At 37.2% G+C, this 22431-nt stretch overlaps 2 protein-coding genes across 2 annotated transcripts in view; both read right to left on the bottom strand.

Moving 5' to 3' along the window:
* Positions 1-1745, bottom strand: part of adam12b (ADAM metallopeptidase domain 12b) — an 85809-nt gene extending 84064 nt beyond the window's left edge. The window contains exons 1-2 of the mRNA XM_026229691.1: positions 1570-1745; positions 1291-1427 (exon numbers count right to left, since the gene is read on the bottom strand). Of these exons, the coding sequence (XP_026085476.1) occupies positions 1291-1402 (112 nt within the window). The 5' untranslated portion in view covers positions 1403-1427; positions 1570-1745. The remainder of the gene's footprint in view (positions 1-1290; positions 1428-1569) is intronic.
* A 5116-nt stretch (positions 1746-6861) lies between these two features.
* On the bottom strand, positions 6862-11856 carry LOC113060335 (centrosomal protein C10orf90 homolog). Its single transcript, XM_026229200.1, has 4 exons — positions 11704-11856; positions 10895-10958; positions 10478-10577; positions 6862-7193 (listed from the first exon to the last, which is right to left on the bottom strand). The coding sequence occupies exons 1-4, from the start codon at positions 11819-11821 to the stop codon at positions 7155-7157; spliced, it is 321 nt and encodes a 106-aa protein (XP_026084985.1). The 5' UTR covers positions 11822-11856; the 3' UTR covers positions 6862-7154.
* Positions 11857-22431: the final 10575 nt, after the last annotated feature.

The raw sequence follows: 22431 nt of genomic DNA, 5'->3' as shown, positions 1-22431 counted from the left end.
TCCTGAACACCAGCTTAGAGGAGCATGTGTGTGCTCTTGAGAAAAAAGACAGGAGAGGAGGGGAGGATCTGAGATGTGTGGAACAGATGTGTCAGAACAATATGATCTTTTTAACTAATTGGTGAAAACCACAGGTGAAAGAGAAAACTTAATCTAACCTAATGATTAACATACACTCACAGTCTGTGTCAATCATGTCTCACTGAAATGAATGCAGCACATTACATACCAAACGCAAGTCCTATTTAAAACCTAATCCCACTGACCTAATAAAACTGTGGAGTACTGACAAACCCATTGTTGATAAATAAATGCACATCATTGGATCAAATGCAATTTCCATATAGCTGAATTTCACCTCTAATATCTTTGACTGTTAAGTGAATGCCATGTGCAATTAAATTTGTTCTTTAGGTAATAAATACAAGGGATAATAAGAAATAATGCAATAAGAAGCATGCAATATTGTCACCTAGTGCTTTTTTTTATATATTTATTTATTTAGTGTTTGAATAATTAAATATTACATCAAAAATATTACTTCATAATAAATATTATGTCATTAATATTTCATTGTAACTTTTGGGGTTCAGCTTGTCACTGGGCAATAATCTTAAAGGTACATCTTTGTGTAAATCTCAGTGTGTCCAAAGGCCCTTGATGTTATTAATATACACAGACAGGACATCCAGACGTCACAACGCATTAAATGGTCACAGTTGAACATATCTCCTAAAGTTACATGTAAATGTGCATCTCTGCTCTTTCCTGCTATTGCTGTCCATCCTTATTCACACAAGGTATCTCATTCAGCATCTCTCCTCTTGTTTTATTCATGTGCTCTCTTCACAAACCTTTGAGTTCTAAATCAAAAAAATATATTCAAACAGCTGCCAAACTCATCCATGTTTTTAAAATTCAATATTTGACCTATAACTTGTCAGTACTGTTGTTATTATTGTTTAATTGGATATCATTTCAAACTTTAGACAGTCATGTGTCCATTTCCACATATTTCAGATGGCTTGGATGTTAATTTTGAATGAACATTTTTTAGCAATAATAACTTTTAGGGGGACACCAGCTTGTCACTGGGCCAATACCCTAAAAGGTACATCCCTTAAGGCTTTACAGGATAAGAATATGCACCCTTTAGACAAGGCACAAAGGTCTTCTGCCACAGCGATCGCATGTAATAACAATGAACTTACAGTAATTGCCTTTCTATATTAGGTTTACTCAGTAATATTGTATAGTAAGGTAAGCACTAATATAAAGTGTGTCTCTTACCGTCAGGTGAGTGATGAGCGGAGATGTCAGCTGTCAGTCCCACTTTCAGCAGCACAAAAGCACACAATCCGCTCATGAGGCACCAGTTCTGCATGCGCCTGTAGATCCTCATGATGCCCGGCTCCTTATGATGAGATCTTCATAATATACAGACACAGGATCACAAACACACACATACACACACACACACACACACACAGCGCAAGCAAAGAGGATGTGAGGGACTTCCTGCAATTCGATTAAATCCACAGGGGAGATAGGGGAGGGTGGTATACAGACCCGCGATTGAGCTGTCAGGAGAACTTTACAAAGCCAGTATTGTTTAAATCTTAATGTCTACTGTGTTCACACTGTCTCGTGTCACACTTGCAGAGTGTAAACAAAAGCACAGAACACACGAACAGCTACGAACAGAAGCGATTTGGTCTCGTGCCACGCTTTGGTCAAGTGCTGATTCTTTGGAAGAGTGCTGCTTGAATCTTCACGTGCTTTATAGCGGGCTTCTGCAGGGTCCTAAAGCTATGCTTTCAGAGTCCTAAAACTGTTCATAAATACTGTTTATAAACAGTATTCATAAAAAAACGTATATATGTAATATTTTATTTTATTATAAAAATAATGTTTTATCTTTAACCTTGCATTGTAATTTATTTAGCCTACATGACAGTATTAGTTCAAGCATTATTTGAGGTCAATGATTTATTTAAAAACAAATAGTTTAATAATATCAGTAATCATATATATTATATATTATTATGGTCCCAATTCCTAAAAAGTGTCTAACACCTATTTAATTATTAAATAAATAAATTAAGGCGTAACTACATAAATTAATTACGGATGTATTGTCAGGAAGGTTTTTACATTTAAGTACAAGGTAAAATCGAACACAATAAATGTATTGTATCAATTGATTTATTTAAATGTAAGTACACGTTAGTCTATTATTACTTTTATATACGATAAGATGTGGGCTGTCTATTAATAAAACAAAGCAAATAGGTTCCATTTATATATATATTTATGTATAAATATATATATATATATATATATATATATATATATATATATATATATATATATATATATATATATATATATTAGTGCTGTCAAAATTAGCGCGTTAACGCATTCGATTAATTTGAAATATTTAACGCGTTAAAAAAAAAAATAACGCAATTAACGCGGTTGCAGTTTTTTTTATTTCCAGTTGTGGCCTATGTGTGTTCAACGTGCAAAGAAATATGGATAAGACCAAGGAAGGACTTTTAGACGGAAAGTTTCAGTATAAAACTCTGCCGGATTACTCTTCAGTCTGCCACAAGAAACATTAGCTACTCTTCATTTAGTCTGCCACAAGAAACATTAAAATCATGAACTCATTGTTTAAAAAAAACAAAAAACAATGACTGTAACAGTGCGTAAATCAGACCTTTCTGTAACGCTAACGTTAATAAGCTTAAACGAAAATAAAGAAATAATTGTGTAGCGGAGTATTTTTTGTACACAGTGCCGCGAACTGTCAATCACTCCTGTGCGCGTGCATCACTGTCCTCCTCGCAGCTGCAGCAACTTGCGCTCTATCTCTTCATCAAGCTTTAAAACAAAAAGGGGACAAAAAGATCATATTGTCTTTGTGCATAGACTTTAGATTAATTAGATAAATGAATATCTAAATTTGTGCCTTGCCGTCTACGGTATATTTTTAGAACTTAGAAAAAAGATGCTGCAGCCAATGAACAGCCAGCGGGGGCTGCAGGACGACTCAACCTCCGCAGACAGTTTTTAATGTTTATCAGGCAATAAATACTCAAGATTTTGCTTTAGTATAACTCACAACGAGTTTCACACACCTTCTCCGGCCACGTTGAGTTGTTGACACTTAACAGTGGGAAAAGCGACACGTGTACATGCGCTATTCACTTGTATAACTTAAGGGTGAACGGGTAATGTAGTTACTGCTCTGGGTGGGATGAATTAGGAAGCTTGCATTGTGAAGGGCGCTCTGAAAATCGGCAAAAAGATTAAAACCTCTATTAAAACAGATGTCCAAATGAGCGTACCGGTACGCTACAAGCACGTTCTGGGCGCACGGAGAGGTGGCGGTTATCTCAAGAGCTATATTTGGAAGTGGCGGTACTGAGTACCGGTGCATACTGGCCCACTTAAAGCACTGGCAATGACTATACTTTGGAATTTTTTTGCAGTCCACTTAGAATTCAACATGGAAATCATTTTTGTTTTTTATTGGCATTGATTGTTTTGAAATTCAAATGGTACTTACATGCCTGTGTTTTTATTTCTGTAATAAATATGGCTTTCAAGCCAACAGTTAATTTGGAGGATATTGATGGTGTATTGCAGGTATGTTGTTTACATGAGAAAATCTGTGTTACAAGTTAAACAAAAATTCCAATAAACAATCATATTTTGAATTTAAATAGTTTCTTTGTCTTGAGTTTACATTAATTATTTACATTTTACATTTACATATCCAAAAAGTTTCAGTCTTTTAATTGCGATTAATCGCGATTAATTTTAAAAAAATTGTGCGATTAATTAGTTAATTTTTTTTAATCGATTGACAGCACTAATATATATATATATTAGGGGTGGTGAAAAAAATCGATTATTGATTAATCGCGAGTAGGCCTATGTTATGGACGAGTATGAATCGATTATTACATTTTCAAAAATCGATAATTTTTTTTTTTGCATTATTTTATTTTGTAAAAAAAATTATACCGGGAGTTGAACGTCACGAACGCGCCCAGTTCCAGTTAGCAAGCAGCCAGAACAGGTGTGTAAAATGGAAAAACCAGGAGTGAGCAACCAACCGAACCACCCAGCTCCATCTGGGCTCAAAGCAAGCGTGTGGATTTATTTTGGTTTTCATGGCAGGAGCTCTAACCCTCTTGGCGCCATGGTCGAGTTTACTCGACAAGATGCGGCACTGAATAAAACCGGCCGATTTTGTCAAATAGGGTGTCAAATTTCTCGCGACCTCCCCTGCACCAGATAGCAGACATGTAATACTTAATCTCTGACTCAAAATAACGTAATGCTCCTTAACAAAACATTCGAGAGCGCATTGAATCAGTGCGAAAAAAAAGCGGAGCTAGTGTGAGAGTGAGCCATTTTATCTGACCAATGTTGTCAACGTCAGCGAGTATTGGCATTAGATTATTATTATTATCATTATTATTCGTATTATTATCTAATGGCATCAATAAAGCTTCAATAAACCCGCAATGAAGTGTTGGGACTTCTATTCGCAGACACTGATTCTGAAGGGGAATATCTGTATCCAGAAGATGACGGTGATATTGAAAGTGAAAGTACACCAAGCACAAACGGTGAATCCTTTGCCCAATGTAAATGGTCCTTTGCCAAATGTCAGAGGTGTGAACAATGTTTGCAAGGGTCGGAGTGTTCATTGCGAAATTAGCAGGCGTGTTAGTGTTGCGGGGACCAAGCGGGAGATTTTTACCGCGCTAGCATGCGCGTAATTTGCAGGGGGGTTACGGGGGTCATGACCCCCCCAAAAATCAGATCCAACTAATATAACCCCCTTAATATCATAACATCATTCAGATTAAAATAATATGAAATATTCAGAATGAATACTTTTGTTCGTTTTCTTTATTAATTTCATTTGCCAGCAAGAAAGATAGTATATTTTAAATAATCTGTAGTGTTAATTAGCATGTTACCTTTTACACAAGAAAATTATTCATATGCCGCGAGTGTAACCCCCCCAATGGTAGACCCAAAGTTACGCCCTTGCGCGCTAGACATGTATATTTGTCTTCTGACCGCACCTCTCCGCAATCACGGTGACAGTATTGTAGTGGAGACTTTGTCTAATGCCTCTGGATATGTTAGACGAGGTCGAAGTATTCATAGGACAGTTAGGAGGCAAGGTGGGGAGTCGCAATGACCCTGACAGTAGTCCGAGCTGTGCACACTCGGCGCGTGCGCGAGGCAGATCTGGCCGCGATGCTCATAGCAGAAGCAGAGGCGATGTGACACGGGGCATAGATTTTGAACTAAAAAGGTCTTGTCTACTTGTGTTTGTGTGTCATATGAATAATATATATGTGCCCCATACATGGAATCAGAGTGCCTGCTGCATGTAGTAAACTGAAAATCCCAACCGCTACATGCATTCGGTTTGTTTCTACCATTTATTAGTAATGATTTACACAGTTTGTTTACTACTTACTGTTGTGAAATGGAAAATCAATAATCGTTAATCGAGAATCGTTAATAATCGAAAATCGACTGTAATCGAATCGGGACTTCAATAATCGTAATCGAATCGGGAAATCAGACAGATTAACCACCCCTAATATATATATATATATATATATATATATATATATATATATATATATATATATATATATATATATATATATATATATATAAACTACCATAGATCTTTATGCAAAAATGACATGTCTTTTGACATGCATTCCCAATAAATTTCATGATAGCATTATTTTATTGTCTGTTTCTAGTCAACTATATATGTGTAGCCTTAAAAATAAATTAATACATATATTTATTTACTTCACTGTCCGATTTCATTGTCACAGTGTTATTCTGATTCACTCAATCTTGTAAATGGATGAATACGACATAAATGAATTTAGTGCAGTTTGATTGGTTTTGTGGTTACAATCTAGGATAAAAGTTGTGCATTTTAAATTAAATATCATACAACATTTAAAATATTGTATGACTAATGTTTTTGCCTACATAATACTGTTGCAGAAATTCAGAAACTTTTTGTGGCTCTACATATTTTGTGAGTTTATTTGCGAGGAAATTATTCATTGTCTTAATGGGGTCATTCCTCCTTTCCTTTTGGGTATGCAAGGCACTCTATATTAACTCTCTCTTCTTTTCATGAGACTTTCAAAACACCCAAACCAGCTCTGTATTCTGATTGCTGAATAAAGACACATTTTCCACCCTTAAGTTACTTCTTTCTTCTTTATCTTCATGTCATACAATCTGTCATCTAACACCTGATCACTGACTTTTCCAGACTAATCTCCCGTTACACTGTTCTCTCCTGAATTCTATTACCCCAAATTTCACGTTATGCACCAGAAACCCTGACACTTCCAGAGCAAAAGTGTCCGTGGAATATATGCCGCTCTGTTTATCATACATCCCATGGCATTTTAACATTATGTCACTTACTGAAATTGGCTATTAAAGAAAGAGAACATAATGTCCACATTTTAATGTGGAGAAGATTGCATAATGAATTAGAATAAAAGCAGTTTCAAAAATGGCAACTCTGCGTTTTCTTTATTTCTTTTATTTTTTTCATATAACTACTTGAGACTATGAGACCATAATTGATGATCTTTAAAAACCAAATTACTATCATTTCAACAGTAGAACAAGCTGTACGTAATAAATCTTTGTAATGGGGTGTTTAAACATCAGATTGTTTAAACTTTAGATAAGGTCAACCCATTTCCACTGGTGGAAAAAAATTATGTAAAATATATTTTAAAACTACATTTTTATGTTTTACATGCCGTCTTCTGTAGTATTTATTTTACAGCATATTCTCAACAGAAAACAGACTCCAACCAGGTCTAGAATCTTGTTCTTATACTGCATTTTCAAAAATACCTATCATACAGCCCAATTTGTCATGCATTCTTATGTCATATGGTTTCACCCCAGGTCCAAGAAAAGGTGTTTTATATTTGGAACAATGCATCAGAAACCAAGCTCTGCTGTCAGGAGGAAGCTGCAAAGGTCTTCCTTGTCTTCAGCTCTTTGCCTCAGGCAAGGTGAACGCAGGGGGATATGAATCTTGTGAACTGGCACTTCCCTCAGTCACCGTGTCTTTGAAGAACCTGATCCAAAACTTTCTGTGGAAAAAAGGAAAGGAAACTTTTAACTAAACTACAACCAGGCAAGCAGCCTGTCAGTAAAAGCACCTGCATGCTCAGGTCAGGGAAGTGGTGAAGTGACTCTGCGTAATCTATAGATTCTCCCCCCCTGTCCCCCTGGGTGGCCAGATCTCCCCCGGGACCAATGCTAACTTGCTATCTGTGCTACAACCACATCATGCTATCATGGCTTTTCCATCCTCAGAGGTATTCATTATTATTTTCTGCCTGGTTCTCTTGACATCTTTGATGCTGTATATTCCAGTATAGATTAGAAAAAGTTCAAATCTTATGTTCGTGAAAAAAATTTTTTTGTCATGAACTAGATTTTTGCCAACTCTTAAAGGAATTAAAAAATATATATATCTCATATTTACTCAACTCTGTGTTTGTGTAAGCAAATAAAAATTTAGATCATTCACAAATAGTCACATCACTGGTAAAATTTCAAGCATTTTGAAACTACTGTACTCCTTGAAGTTTTAGTGGTAACAACAACAGTCAACTCTCAGTAAGCACGGTACATTAAATGCACAGTTACTATATAATGAATGTGTGGTCAAGCTACAGTCTGTCCAAGGCTGCATAACTGTAATAACAATGAACTGTTAAAGTCTTTACTGTCACTTTATGTCACAGACAAAATGACACAGACAATTGAAGACAAAATTAGAACAAAGCAAAAGAAAACCAAAGCTATAATCCAAGAGTAAGAACAAAACTCAATCCAAAACTGGAATCACTTAAGCAAGAATAAATGAAAGTTTAAATCGAATGAGAAACAAAACTAGATTAGAATACACAAAAAGACTTCCTTTTCTTTTAAACTAGACAAAGCTAAGGACCAAAAAGGATATAAACAACTAGATAAGATATCAAAATAATTATCAAGCTCAAAAGGGATAAATTCTAGGCTAAGAGATGGGTAAACACCAAAAACGAACCAGCAGAGACACAAGGAAAGAAACCCCAATATATAGGAAAGTACACATGAGGATCAGGTGAAAACAATCAAGCAGACAAGGGCTAAACAAGGGGGCGTGACCAGGGGTAACAAGGAGGTGGGACAAGGGGAGCACGTGGCAGACACAAACAAAGACAGAACCATGTGCTTAGACACAAAACAAACAGAGAAACATGGAACAGAGACAAGATGGACAGGGCTGTCAGGGCAGGATCCTGACACTTTAATGATATTCAAATATTTGAAGGATTAAATATACATCCAGCATCCATCAAAATATATCCATATATTCAATACAGTACATACAGTAAATATACAAATATACATTGCAATTGGATTAACATTTACACATGCTGGAAGACCACTGGTATGCTTTCATTGAGACTATGACATTTTAACGAGATTAATTAATGCTTTTTCCAAATTGTAACAAAACTTCTAAGATACAGTACATGTAAATTAGCTTATTGTGTGATAATTATTGTCATTGTCAGTCACTGGAATTTTCAGTGCTCAAGTATATCACAGGGCACACATAAGATACATAAAGTTATGCACACTATGAGCTAAAAACAATGTCTCTGTTAACTCTTTTGGCACTTTTTTGGCATCTCTCTCACTATCTCTCCCCTCACCTGCTTCTTTCTATCTTCAGCCTGACTTATCAAGAATTCATCACTGTCACAGAGGAGGTGCAAGCCTGAGAGACAGAAGGGCTTCATGGGAGACAGTGAGCCAGACAAACTATTAGCCTCACAGGACTTGACACCCATTAAAACAACACACCCCTACAAGAGATTTCTATTTTACAAAAGCACTCATTTTAGGCATCCAGGAATCAGGCTGTCAGCAAAGACATCCAAAATACTAGTGAAAGCTGTCCTGTTGTGGAATTTAACACTCTAAACATCAAAAACAGGGAAATTATTGTTGACACAATTATTGTGTCACAAGTGTCCCATATGTATCAGGGCCGTGTCTGTCGCCGAAAATAACAAAAGGAATGCATGAATATATCAGCCTTGAGTGTAATTAATTTGGATATCTAAAAGTAGTTTGATAGGCAGGATTCATTTGAAGAACTATACTGACCTCTGCTGGAAGACAAGGTAAGTACAATTCATGTGAGACTTCTGTCTCTATTTCTTCACTCTCATTGTACCAAAGCTGTATAACTTTCTTTTTTTCTCTGGAACACCAAAGGAGACATTCTGTATAATGTACTAGTAAATCTGTTAAAATGATTGGGGAGCTTCAGAAAGGATGCAAGAGTACCATAAAATGATCATAAAAGTGGCCCATATGACTTGTGCAATATAAGCCTTATGAAGTCATATGAGGGCTTTGGGTGATAAATGTAAGTCATTCACTGGTTATCCCTTCTTCGTTCGAGCTTTTACATCAATAATTGTTGTGACTGAATCGTTGAGTCTATGAACCATATTCAAAAACCAGCGAAGTCCAGTTAGTTAATCATTAAGACTAGTTTTGTCAAACAGATCAAAACTGAACATTTTTAAATCTGTCAAGCAATGAACAACAGCTTAAGTTATCATATGACATCAGTAGACTTCAATTATATTTTATCCTTGTTTTATAGTGTATTTACAAAAAGTTGTAATTTCACGGTAAAATGACCAGCACAGTCTTTAAAATGCCTCTTTGTGTGATCCAATGAAGAAAGTAAGTCTACATGGAACTATATGAGGGTGAATATATAATGACAGTTTTCATTTTTCTGGTAAACTATACCTTTCAGTGGGTTTTCACAAGGGCCCAACCAGATAAATGTAATGCTTAAGTTGTATATTATCATTTCCAATCTGCTGTGAAGCACTGTTGGATCCCTGCATGAATGCCCCTCATGAGCCTCTATATATCTTTTGACACCTCATTACGGAGGTAAAAGGTGAGATCAGACAGTCTGGCACCACACAGCACCTGCTGTTTCTAACCAGAGGGAAGGTTTTCACAGGGCAGCACAAGTTTCATCCCTGCTGAAACACTTGTGCTGACAGTTGTGACAGAACACATTAGGAGACAAAAGCCTCAGGTGTATTTGTCCTTACAGGGGTCATTAAAGGTCAGTCTAGAGAATCACTTTTAGTCAGTGTTCACTGTTACAGCATCAGCACAAAGGAACACAGCCATTCGGTCATGACGTCAATTTATAGGCCAATCCGGAAGGCTAATTCAATGTGTTTTCCTTCATGAATTATTATGCATTTTTTTGATGCATCTATGCATCAAAAATAAATGGTGGAAATCTTTAATAGCAGATTGAGTTTTAAAGCTTAACCTTTTTGAACACCTCTGCCCTCAGTCTGTTGGTTTCCAACACCAGCCGCTTCCTCTCCTCCTCCTTCTTTTTGGTCACCTCAGGGAGTTTGTTGTAAATCCTATAAGCGCAGACTCAGGATGGTGAATGCATAATGACATGAAAAAGCTGAAGTGTAGGTGGAAATAGGAAGTGATTCATCTACTTTTCATCCAAACAGACAAACACAAACACACATGGAAATATCTAGATATACAGTCCATATATTGATATATATGTCCATATATGCTTTTATCCACTATACTTCATCTGCTTTGGTGGCATTTGTTCAAGCAGAGAGATAAGCAAACACTCTCCTTATCAGAAAGGGGGTCATATTGTGCATGACAAGCACTGATGCATGTGTGATATTATGAGTGTGTGTATGCAAAAACTCACCGCCTGGATCTCCACTGCATCTCCTTGCATGAGATGGCTCTGTCCCTGGGTTTGAAAAGGTTATCTTCAAAACACACATACAGCAGGGAAATAAAAAAATGAAAGTGAAATGGAAAGGTTGTTACAAAGCTTTGTATTTAATCGTTACATTTTATTCTTCAATTTCAGTTTTTTTAAAGGTCATGCTAGTCTGTGACCTTCTTGGCCTAGCCTTACAAATCAATAAACTTTTTAAGCAATTATAAGCTTATGAACAAATATTGCAGTTGCACATACAGTAACTTATGAATGAGAACATTTTTACAGAGTTCTATTGGAGCCAATAGGGGGCATCAGTTAGCTGTAGGAGCAATAGGACGTGTCATGGACTTTTTAAGATTCATTGTTCATTCTTAACAGGGCCGCAGTGAAACATGCAGAGGTCTTTGAGATCTCTATTGTATCTGTTTGCTTTTAATAAGTCTGTCCCACCTCAAGTTTGTTCTGATATTACGAAACTTCTAATGCACCAAATGTTTCACTGCAGTGCTGAATCATGTCATCCTGTGACAGCATTAGTAATGTGTCTCACTGCAATGTGCTTGCTCTAAAAATCTGAAGTTGATGACCCTTATACTCAATGTTGGCCCAGTTCTTAGGCATTTGCCACACTGATGCACCATTACCAATTAATTGTTCATTGCTACTGTTGGTACCTGGTTGAATGGTTATAGCAATAAAATTGAGACTGCATTGCTGCAGCACAGGTTTTCATCACAGCTCCTTCAACTGTGCATAGGGAGGATGTTAATGAAAACGGAGCATCTTACCACTAAGTGGGTGTGGCTTGGAGCAGTTCTGTCTACAGTTAGCTGTCTCCACGCCCATGATAAATTCAGCTGTTTGTAAGCTCCGCCTCTCTCTGGCCCTCAGTTCCAATCGTCGCATCCGATTCTGAGAGTGAGAGATGAAATCTGGACGAAACCGTTCAAGAGCCTCCTACACATATTTGGATATGAACACAAGGTTTGTGCCACAGTGAAATGCTGGGGTGTATATATATATATATATATATATATATATATATATATATATATTTGAGTGTTCAGGAAGGAAGTAAACTTAAGTAAACTTGATTCACAGAGGATTTCTTTGTTTGTCTGTTTTTTTAAAGCAAATCTCAAAATGGGTATCCAATTTATTATATTGTACATTAAAATGATGCCTAAATTGTAGCATTTAATATGTAATGTAAAAAAGACATTTTGTACAGAATTTTAATATCGGTCATAACATGAGGATAATTATATGCTTATCAGTATCAATATTTTGCAAGTAAATAATTTACTAATTCAAACCACATGTGGATGTGTTTATAATGGTTTGCAAATATATTTGCAGTTCCAATTTAAAAAAAAAAAAGAATCAGATATGCCCCAATAAATCTGTTGTGTTCTGCCTGTCTGAACAAACCCTAAGGAAAACCTGATGGTAGTCAGCTTCCTCCAGTAAAACCATACCCTCAAACTAAGTGACAGGTGTCCTGTGTCCTGCTGGTCAGTCTTGGACCCACAGGTGCAGTTAGTTAAATGAGGAGAAACCAGGTACTCAGTGGGTCTCCTGACTTTCTCAGCAGTGTGGAACACTGTTCTGACCTCATGAGGGGCCCTTAAATGCACCTGAGTCACTCCTGTAATGATAAATAATGATGTTAGCATAGTACCTTAGCACACAACCTGACAAGCACTCGCTATAACACACTTTTACCTGGATAAGATATAATAGATTGCAATACACAGAAGTAGTGGTACATAGAAATAATGTAAGACATGCAGGGGGACAGTCCACTATAGGGTTTGTGAACTTCTTAGTATTTAAAAGCAATGAATATTAAATGAGAGGAAATGTGGCAGGACATTATTTATTTTTAAAATTCTTTTCAGGATTTGATTAAAACCTGTTAGCCTGCACCCTGACGCCTGCGTCCTCAACTCCCCTCAAACTCGCACGTGTCAATGTTTACGAATAGATTAAATGAATCTTGACAAACTATATATCACTATAAAGATCTAAGCCTAAAGAATTGACAACAGATCGCTGTTTTTGAATGGGAAGCTTATAAAGACTGTTTTTGCTACATTTGTGTGAGCAGTACACATCAAAACATGAAGAACGCAGTACATACCAGATTCGTCGTAATAACGAGTCATAAACACATCCACAGCTGTAAATTCAGGTTTAGTTAGAAAGGTAAGGGTCCACTAAACGACATCTCATGGAGCACGTTTAGTTCAACGAAGCATTACCACAGTAACATGGATCATAATTCATTTGTTTACATTTCAGTTCTTCAGGGACAGAATTGTTTGTGTCCGTTATGGAATAACTCATGCTCCAGAAACTGCGTCTTGGTAGTAAAAAAACAGCATGGTTTTGCAGCATACAGTGTCACAAACAGAATGAGATGATACACAAAAAAAAGTGAAAGAAAGGCAGAAGATTGTTTATCTGAATTCTGCCACTCTCTTGTAACGGCTCGTGACGCGCTCTGATACACCATTTGTATTATAACCATCTCTATAACTGGCCATCAGTACATCAGCACGTATTTTCATTGTAATTCATTGTAAATGCTGCATTTCTAGCAATCTCAGGATGTTCTGTATTTGGCATACAAAGTTAAATCTTTTTTTTTTTCGTACTCAAATTATTCTTATTGTATTTTTCTAATGCTCAAATAAATCACTAATATGATGTCTAAGTTTCTGTCTAGTGTTATATAACTGAAAAATATGTAGTGGTACTGTATGTTTACTGACTAAATAGTTTGTAGAATAGAGCTGTAATCGGGCCTTAAAGGGGGGGGGGGGTGAAATGCTATTTCATGCATACTGAGTTTTTTACACTGTTAAAGAGTTGGATTCCCATGCTAAACATGGACAAAGTTTCAAAAATTAAGTTGTACGTTTGAAGGAGTATTTTTGTTCCCAAAATACTCCTTCCGGTTTGTCACAAGTTTCGGAAAGTTTTTTTTCGAGTATGGCTTTGTGTACCGTTAGAAGGAGCGGAATTTCCTTATATGGGTCCTAAGGGCACGTCTGCCGGAAGAGTGTGCGTTCCCGTATAGCAGAGCACTGATGAGAGCACAACAGACTTCACTGATCAGAGCGAGAGCGTCGCGAAATGTCACAAAAGAAGTGTGTTTTTGGTTGCCAGGGCAAGACAACCCTGCACAGATTACCAAAAAAAAACAGCATTAAGGGACCAGTGGATGGAGTTTATTTTTACAGAGCATCAACGGAGTTGTGCAAGTGTTTTTGTTTTTCCCTGCATTTCGAAGATGATTGTTCACAAGGCCCAGTTTGACGCCGGATTTGCGTATCGTTTATTTCTTAAGGATGATGCAATCCCAACGAAAAAGGGTCACGATCGTGTGTTGGAACCGCAGGCGGTGAGTAAAACTGCTTAAAATATCTCTGCCCCCTTGTTAGTGCGTCCCCTCCCATGCCGGAGTCCCGGGTTCGAGCCCCGCTCGGAGCGAGTCGTTGCTGCTGCTGCTCTCGTTCAGTTTCAGCCTCTGGATCTGATTCTGGATCATAAATAAATGGCTGAATCTGACTGTAAGCCATGGTTTGTTTTGGATGATGGTTTTGTCCTCACGGTAATGTCACAGCTTCCACATGCTCTCAAAGCAAAAGCCTACTGGCGCTCGTGATTCTTTAGCTCCGCCCACACGCCTCTAGCCAGTAGTGTTTTTCCGGGAAAAATCGGTACAGACTATCTTTCTCTTATGAATATAATAAAACTAAAGACTTTTTGGAGTTATGAAGGATGCAGTACTACTCTATAGGTACTCAAGATTAACAGGATATTGAGTGAAAACCAGCACCCCCCCCCCCCCTTTAAAAGTTAGACCCGACAGGACCCGAGCCCAACAAGTACATTTTGATTGACAGCTTTTTAAAAGCCCAAACCCCTTTACAGCCCGACATTATTCAAATGTGCGCACACACACAGCTCTTTTGCCTTTTGTCAAGAATGAGTCATTTATACATGTTTTAACATACTTTATTAACTAACGTAGACTAGACCACTTAGAAGTTGGAATAAAGAAATAAAATAAGCCCTCTGTGACATCGTAACATCTCAGCATTCTAGACATAGGCTCATTTAGCCTATAAATAGACCAACACACCAATAAAAATGAGTCATTTTTAACAAATTAAATTAAGATAAATTTTAAATTAAGATGGGTAACGTTATTTGGCAATAACGAAATTAAGATAAAGGCTCCGCCGGATTTGCTTCGCACTAGCAGCTGATATTTAATAAAAGAATAATGCCAATAAATACTCTGTCCACATTATGCATTTAAGACTCAATGAATATTTAGTTATCATTTGAAAAACCTTTACTCACAGAGATTAGGCTAGGTCTACATGTTTTTGTGGAGGGAAATAATTGAATCCACTGTAGATGTCTTCAGCGCGTTCCTGCGCTCACTGATGGTGCGTCATTATTCACTCATTATTCTATAAACATGGTCAAAACCTTTCCACACCTCAGACTTTGCTTTAGTTGCTGGTGCAACCAAAACGTAATAACCAGAGGCAAGCCTCCGTTACACCTACTCAGCATTCATTTCCGCATCTTTCTCACGCTAATCGAAACACATCACATGATCGCTCGTTTACCTCGCAAACCGGAGCGCAAGCCCGAGCCTGGCCCGAGCCCGCGTAAGATGATATAAATTAAGCCCGAACCCGACCGAACCCGTCGGGTCCCATCTAAAAAGTGTGACTTATAATTAATAAAATACAGTAGTCTCCAAAAAATGGTTACAGGAATCTCATTTTTCATGGTATCTTCTTCAGATTTTAAATAGAAACTCATGAGACATTTGACTTCCAACCCATTACTTTTCTAGATTGCTCCAGGACTGATTTAATGGATTTTTTTATATACTTCAGTGTCTATAACTTTTAACATTTTTGAGCATTATTAACTCTAATTACTATAATTACTTACTATAATTTTAAGTTAGGTAGGGCACTTTCAGCTGTGAGTCCCATAACTGGGGGTGCTGGTTAACAGGTTCTTTTGGAAGCTCTTGTCACTTGATCCGCTAAAGGAAGAGTAAGATGTTGCATTTTCATGGCATTTCACACTGAGCACATTTAAGCTCTTGATCATCACATCCACCATTTTATTTAAAATTGGCTCTAAAATAAAAGTTAAAATCCTATTCACTAAAGCATGTCAGAATCTGTGAGAAAGAGACAGATGCAGACGGTTGCAAAAGGACAGTGACGGATTGGCACATAAATAAACTAAGACTTGTGGCTAAGTGGCCTTGTGCACCCTCCCTCCCTAGCTGGTGTTAGTTCATCAGAGCCCAGTCATGCTGCTGTGCCATCACACGCCTCACGGACCACATGCAAAAGATCAGTGTGCTGCAGAGAGGATGTTATCCTTCGACTCATCTCGAGGAAATGTGTTTAGTTGTACAGAGCCAGAATAGGGGCCAGAGAAACCAATATACTTTAGATGCAAGGTAATGTGGAGTCAATGATGCATCATCTCACATAAGAAGATTGAAACTCACCCTATTTTCTTTTCAATAGCTCTACCTTACTAGCTACGTCCTTTATATAAAAGAAATCTTGTCCTGACAGTGCATCTACTAGTTGTCCTGCAAGATAAATAAATGTAAAATACCAGCATCAAATGCTGATAATGCTTCAGTCCGCTACTTGGCTTTACTTGAAAAGTATCTCATTATTCCAAGATCAAGACTCTCTCTGTTAAAATCTGAAATGCTGCCTTGGAGCAAACTTACAGATTTAACAGATTTCATTCAATCTCTGGATACCCAGCCATGCACTCTGTATCAAATAATGTTGGATTAAACCTATTCTACCAATTTGCACCAGCGGGCCATTTTATCTGACATCTGATTGACCCACTTGAGCTGGCACACTCTATTCACTTTCTAGGTGCATTCTTTTGTTTTCACAAAGCCATTTATAGTTTTTCTGATAATGCATTCCCATTCCCAAAGGAGCTTGAGGGAAGGCTGTCCCATTAACAATGCATGAGCCAACAATCACAAGGTGTGCAACCAGAGTAAGAGATGTTGAAATGTAACCGCACTGGCTAAGATATCAAACGGTGGGTCAGAAAGGAATGCCGCAGCAATGCTGCAGAATAAATGAGAGCAAAAGAAAGAGAGAGAGGATGGATACATTTGCATGGCTGCTGAGGAACATGGAGGTGATATAGGTACCTGATGGCTCGCTGAATGCCTGTCTGGCTCTTAGATTGCTCTGCGGAGGCCCTAAGACATCATTAGCCTTTCCATTCAGTCTGAAGGCAGCAGAAGATGAGTGGCACCTTGTTCTGAATGGCAATGATGTTAAAGTGGAACACAGCATGTCAGAGCATAAGCTAGTATTAATTTTAAAGGCACTGCCATTGATGGTTGAACCATTATTTGGTTGCTGGGACAGCCTTTCTGTTCCATCAACGACAATGTTCGCCATGTCCCAGTCACTTTTAGTCTGAATCATCGTTTCGGGTTTCTCAGGGGTCTGAGTAAAAGATGGTTTTCTAAGGGAAAGGGACAGAGTGGATCTATACAAAGTCTGTCCAAGAGAGATTGAGAGGGATTTATCCAAGTATAGAGTAGCTCTGGACAGCTTGGATGGTAGGAGCTCCAGATGCGCACAGGAGCGGAATATATGACGTTTTAAAGGGGGCGAAGAGTCTGTTTGGTCTTCTTCCTCTGTGTAGCTGTGCTCATGGACTGGTGGAGCTTGGGGACTGCTGGGGGTCTCGCTGACACAATGCTGTTCTCTGTTCTCGGTCACTGTCACCACAACTGCCTTGTGTCTAGGAGGCACCGGAGTGCCAACACTGATTTGTAGAGTTTTATTTTCTCTGTGGGCCATGAGAGAGGGTGGTCTGTCAGGCATGTTCGGAGGACGAAAGGTTGAGTTTGAATAAGCTGTACAATCCCTTTTAGGAGACAAACTCCGAGCGGTGATGGTGATCGAGGAGAAGCTTGACCGTAAAGTGGGTCTGCTGTAGCAGTGGAGAGCTTCAGGGACACTGCGTGTCCGACCCAGGAATAAAAAAGGACTAGATGTGTTTTCTGATTTCCAAGATTCATCAAATGATGTAGAGCCAGATAAAAATGGGGGTGTTCGCCTTCCAATCCCTGGGTGCTCCAATCTAGTCCTCAGACTCTTCCATGGTGTCATGGCATTTTGGTGCCAGCAATACTCACTATCCACTGCCTGTGAAGTATAAGACCTTTAGTATGACGATTAACTTTTACAAAATATTACAGGAACAATCTGGGTTAGAATTATTTAAAAATAAACGTTAGTATTTGAGAAATTATTGTTAATTTACACAGTTGACACCTTATTTTAATTTACAATGGATCACTGCCGATTTACAGGAAAGGCCAAATAGTGTGGCTGAAGCTGTTGTTTCCAATTACAATAGCAAACCTCCAAATGTATTACCAAAACCTGATCATACACCACAAGACTAAAGTGTACCATACTGAAGTTTAACTCACAGATTTAAATAATAAGCAATTACCAAGAACAAAGAGAATGTTCAGTCAACATTATGCTGAAAAACTGAGAAACACTTTTCTACATGCACCGGAAATTAAGGACAATGAGAGACGAGATACTTATACTCTTTTAAAAGAATAAATATCATCATCATCATCATCATCATCATTATCATATTCCAAACTGCTTTACAAAATGTAAATAATTTTGTTACCTATAATATTAGATCTACTAGATAGAGGTCTGGTTATTATGCATGTAACTACTGAAGAAAGGATAACCTTGAAAAAAAAATTTTTATTTGTAGCTTTTATGCATGTATTACAGAAACAAATATGTTTGTTATAAATTAATTATTATAGTTTTCCATTTCTTATAATAGGCAAATATAATTATATTTTAAGAAATTTAAACACGTGAAATAACACTAATATTATTATATCGCATAAGTCATCATTAACCCTCTGGGGTTCTTCATTTATGAGTCACACTCAGGACCTTCGGGTCAAAAATGACCCAGAGGCCGGGATTCAGGTATACTTTTTTTCAGTAAAATCAATCAAATGTATTTTTGTTCAATAATATTTTTTCTTTCTTTTTTTTTGTTTTGAGAGAATTTTATGATAATAATAATGAATAATGAATTTTTATGCAATAATTATGATCCATTTTTTCCCATTGAATATAATAGAAAATTTATATATATATGTATTTTTATTTTTATTTTTATTAATGCTGTATTTTATTTTAAAGTACAGCCAAGGCCTATAGAAAACAATTTTTGAAATTAGATTGGTGCCATCTGGTGGACAAATTAAGCATTTTTATCATGCAATAGCACATTTTTACCACTAGAGAGAATGTACAGCTCTCTGTAGAAAGGCTTGTGAATTCTAGTGATTTTTGCACATATTTGCCTATTTATTTCAGGTTGTGGATTTTAATATATAATCACAGATTCTCAAAGACTATTTTTGTCAAGTTTTTTTTTTTTTTTGTTTGTTTGGTTGATTTAAATGGTAATTTCAAGTGCCAGTTTTACTTTATAATACAGTCAAACCTGAACATTGCACTAGAAAGAGAACAAATGGAAAGCATTTTGTTACCCATTGTTTTAATTCTAACTTAATAAAAAAAATGACATTATTTAAATCATAACATATTTTTATTTACCTTTTATTATAAACATTTCCATTAAAATTATTTTTTGCAATTCAATGAACAGTAACTCTTCAAAATTGCCAACAGCAATTATGAACAAAAAACAAAAATAACAGCAAACGTATAATCATTTTCAAACAGTACATGTAAATGGAAAATAGAAAAATAAAAAAAGTGTCACGCTGGGCCTGGGTCGCTCGAATAGGCCTGGAGGTTACTAGGGAAGAATTCCATCCTTTGACCTTACTCTGTTTGTGCGTGTGTGCGTGCGTGCGTGCACACGTGCTTGTGTGTGTTTGTGTGTGTGTGTGTGTGTTCAAGAGAGAGACATGGTGTGTGACTTTTGCATTTTGGATCCAATGTCTCCCCTTTATTTGATTCATTGATTTTATTTCACATATTCTCACATATCTCTGTTACAGTTTCACCAGTCTCATATTTCCCTATGTGTGTGTGTGTGTGTGTGTGTGTGTGTGAGTGAGTGTGTCTATTTTGCAACCTTGATGGCTTACAGCCTCATGCTTTTATTGCTGTGCACTTTATTTCTTACATTGATGAATAATTTCTTTTATTTCACACATTTCCCAAAATTAGCTTTTGCAATGATACTTTCATTTGTGTGTGTTTTTGTGTGTATAAGTGTGTGTGTGTGTGTGTGTGTGAATTTTTTTGTCTGTTTTGCACTCTTGATGTTTTAGAGATTCACCCCTTCACTGTTGTATGCTTTTTTTCTGCATCGTGGCTGATTTGTAGATTGTACACACAAAAAAACTCAGTATTTTCATATTTTTGCAAATTTCCCATTCATTTCCTATGTCGGGTCATTTTTGACCCGAAGACCCTGAGTGTGACTATTTTTTTTACGACCACTTAGACTTTTAAAATCCTGTCCCCAATTTTTTGGGGTGTTCATATACCAAGTACCAAAAAAGTCACCAAGTTTCGGACCATTCCGATGAAGCTACGATTTGTAACATTTTTTTAAAAAAAAATTTCGGGTCATAAATGACCGAAGAACCCCAGAGTACATAATCAAAACGTTTTGTCAGTTTGAGATCGACATTTATGTCTTTTGAAAACTTTTGAACTACACTTAGAAAAATTTCGAGCAATATCCGATACATTCTGCATACTGTAGGGTACTATATATTAACATGTAAATCGTTGTTTAAGTCTCTCTTACCTCATTAATGTTGGGAGTCGACTGAGAGCACTTCCGACCTCTGAGCCGCAAGTTTGAGCGCATGTCGCTTACATTTCAAGCTGTGGAAAACATAAGTAGCCTACGTAATTCATAATTATTAGATAGTTACGCAGTTCACAAGTTCGCCTAAAGTGTGGTCACACAGGTGGCACACTACCATACAAGCTCGAACGCGTTTGCAGCAGCCGAATTGCGTCTCAACCCAAAACGAAACGAGAACGCGCCTCTCGTTCGTCAGCCAAACCAACAGATGTCTGCTCACCTTTACTTCAATTATTCATGAGCTGACAATATTATCCAGTGACCACAGAGGGCTTTCAAGTATTTTAGCCTACCTGTTACTCTAACGCTCCCAGCTAACTTTACTTCATGATTAGTTTTTATTCCAAACAATTATAGAGTACTCAAAAGCTTTTGCTTATTCACACTGTGGCATGTTTTTTATCTGTTACCGCCCAGCTCCCATATCAGCTTACATCATTTAAATATTTAATAGCAAAACAACGAACATTTTGTTCAACCCTCTGTCATGGTCTATACAGCATATAGGCTACACATTGGTCTAATAAGTGCCGCCCAAAAGCTGGCATTAAAAATGCATTTAAAGTGTGGCTGTCATTTCCAGGCAGTGTTTGGGAAGTAACTCCAAAAGTAATAATCGTGGACTTGTAATTTCAAAAACCTCTCCTTTAACTAATGTGCAACAGGGTTACAAGGATCAGTGAAGGAAAATGTAACAGCAAAAATGAAACAAATTTAATAAATACTACAGCAATACGGGAGAAACTACATCCCATGTGGATTAATGTGATTATGTTCCTTTAAAAACAATATGATTCTGTTTAATACTGGAGGTTTGGAAACCCTAAACGTGGTTATTGTGGACATGAAGGGCACCCACTTTAAACAAACATGTACAGTGTGCAAACCAACTAAATTTCCCCATCTATCTTCTGAAACAAAACTCATTATCTTATTCTCTTGCGCTTAGCTCAACAACCAAAACACCCAGAGGATGCAAAAGGAAGAGAACCATAAAACATGTGAAAAAGAAAATTATGCATTAATTTCCTTTGTTTTCTGTTGGTTCTGCTTGATCTGTGTTGAACCAGTGAGGGGAATTGTACTAACAACTGATCTGTCTCTGAAGAGTAGCAGGGCAATATTGGATGTGTCACTTCACATTGACTGATTGCTATCATCAGAAGGGGCTGAACAGTCATGGCTCTTGCCCTGACCTGAGGATTCATATGGAAAATAGGGAAAGGCTCAAGAGGGTGCATCTGTGGGGGAAATTGCTTGCTATGTGAGACTGCCAAGTCACTGCGGACCATCTGCGATGAGTTGGTGTGTTGAAGATTTAGAAATTTAATAACTGTTTTCGTACTTCTGTGTTGAAGATTTAGGATTTTCATCAGCAGTAGAATTTTATTCCATATAATTTAAGAGTTTCTCCACTCATTACCATTTATCTTTGTCCCTAACATGTATTAAGTGGTTCTCAGCTGAGAGGTTGTGTCCTTAAAATGGATCGCAAATCTGTTCTGATTCAGGACAGCAGGGAATAAGGTTGATGTCCTTAAAATGATGGATAAAACTATAAA

This window comes from Carassius auratus, chromosome 42 (genome assembly GCF_003368295.1).
Source record: "Carassius auratus strain Wakin chromosome 42, ASM336829v1, whole genome shotgun sequence".
In the NCBI taxonomy this organism is placed as follows: domain Eukaryota; kingdom Metazoa; phylum Chordata; class Actinopteri; order Cypriniformes; family Cyprinidae; genus Carassius; species Carassius auratus.
Note: the sequence above shows the minus strand (reverse complement) of the source record. Positions and strands in the feature narration are given on the sequence as shown.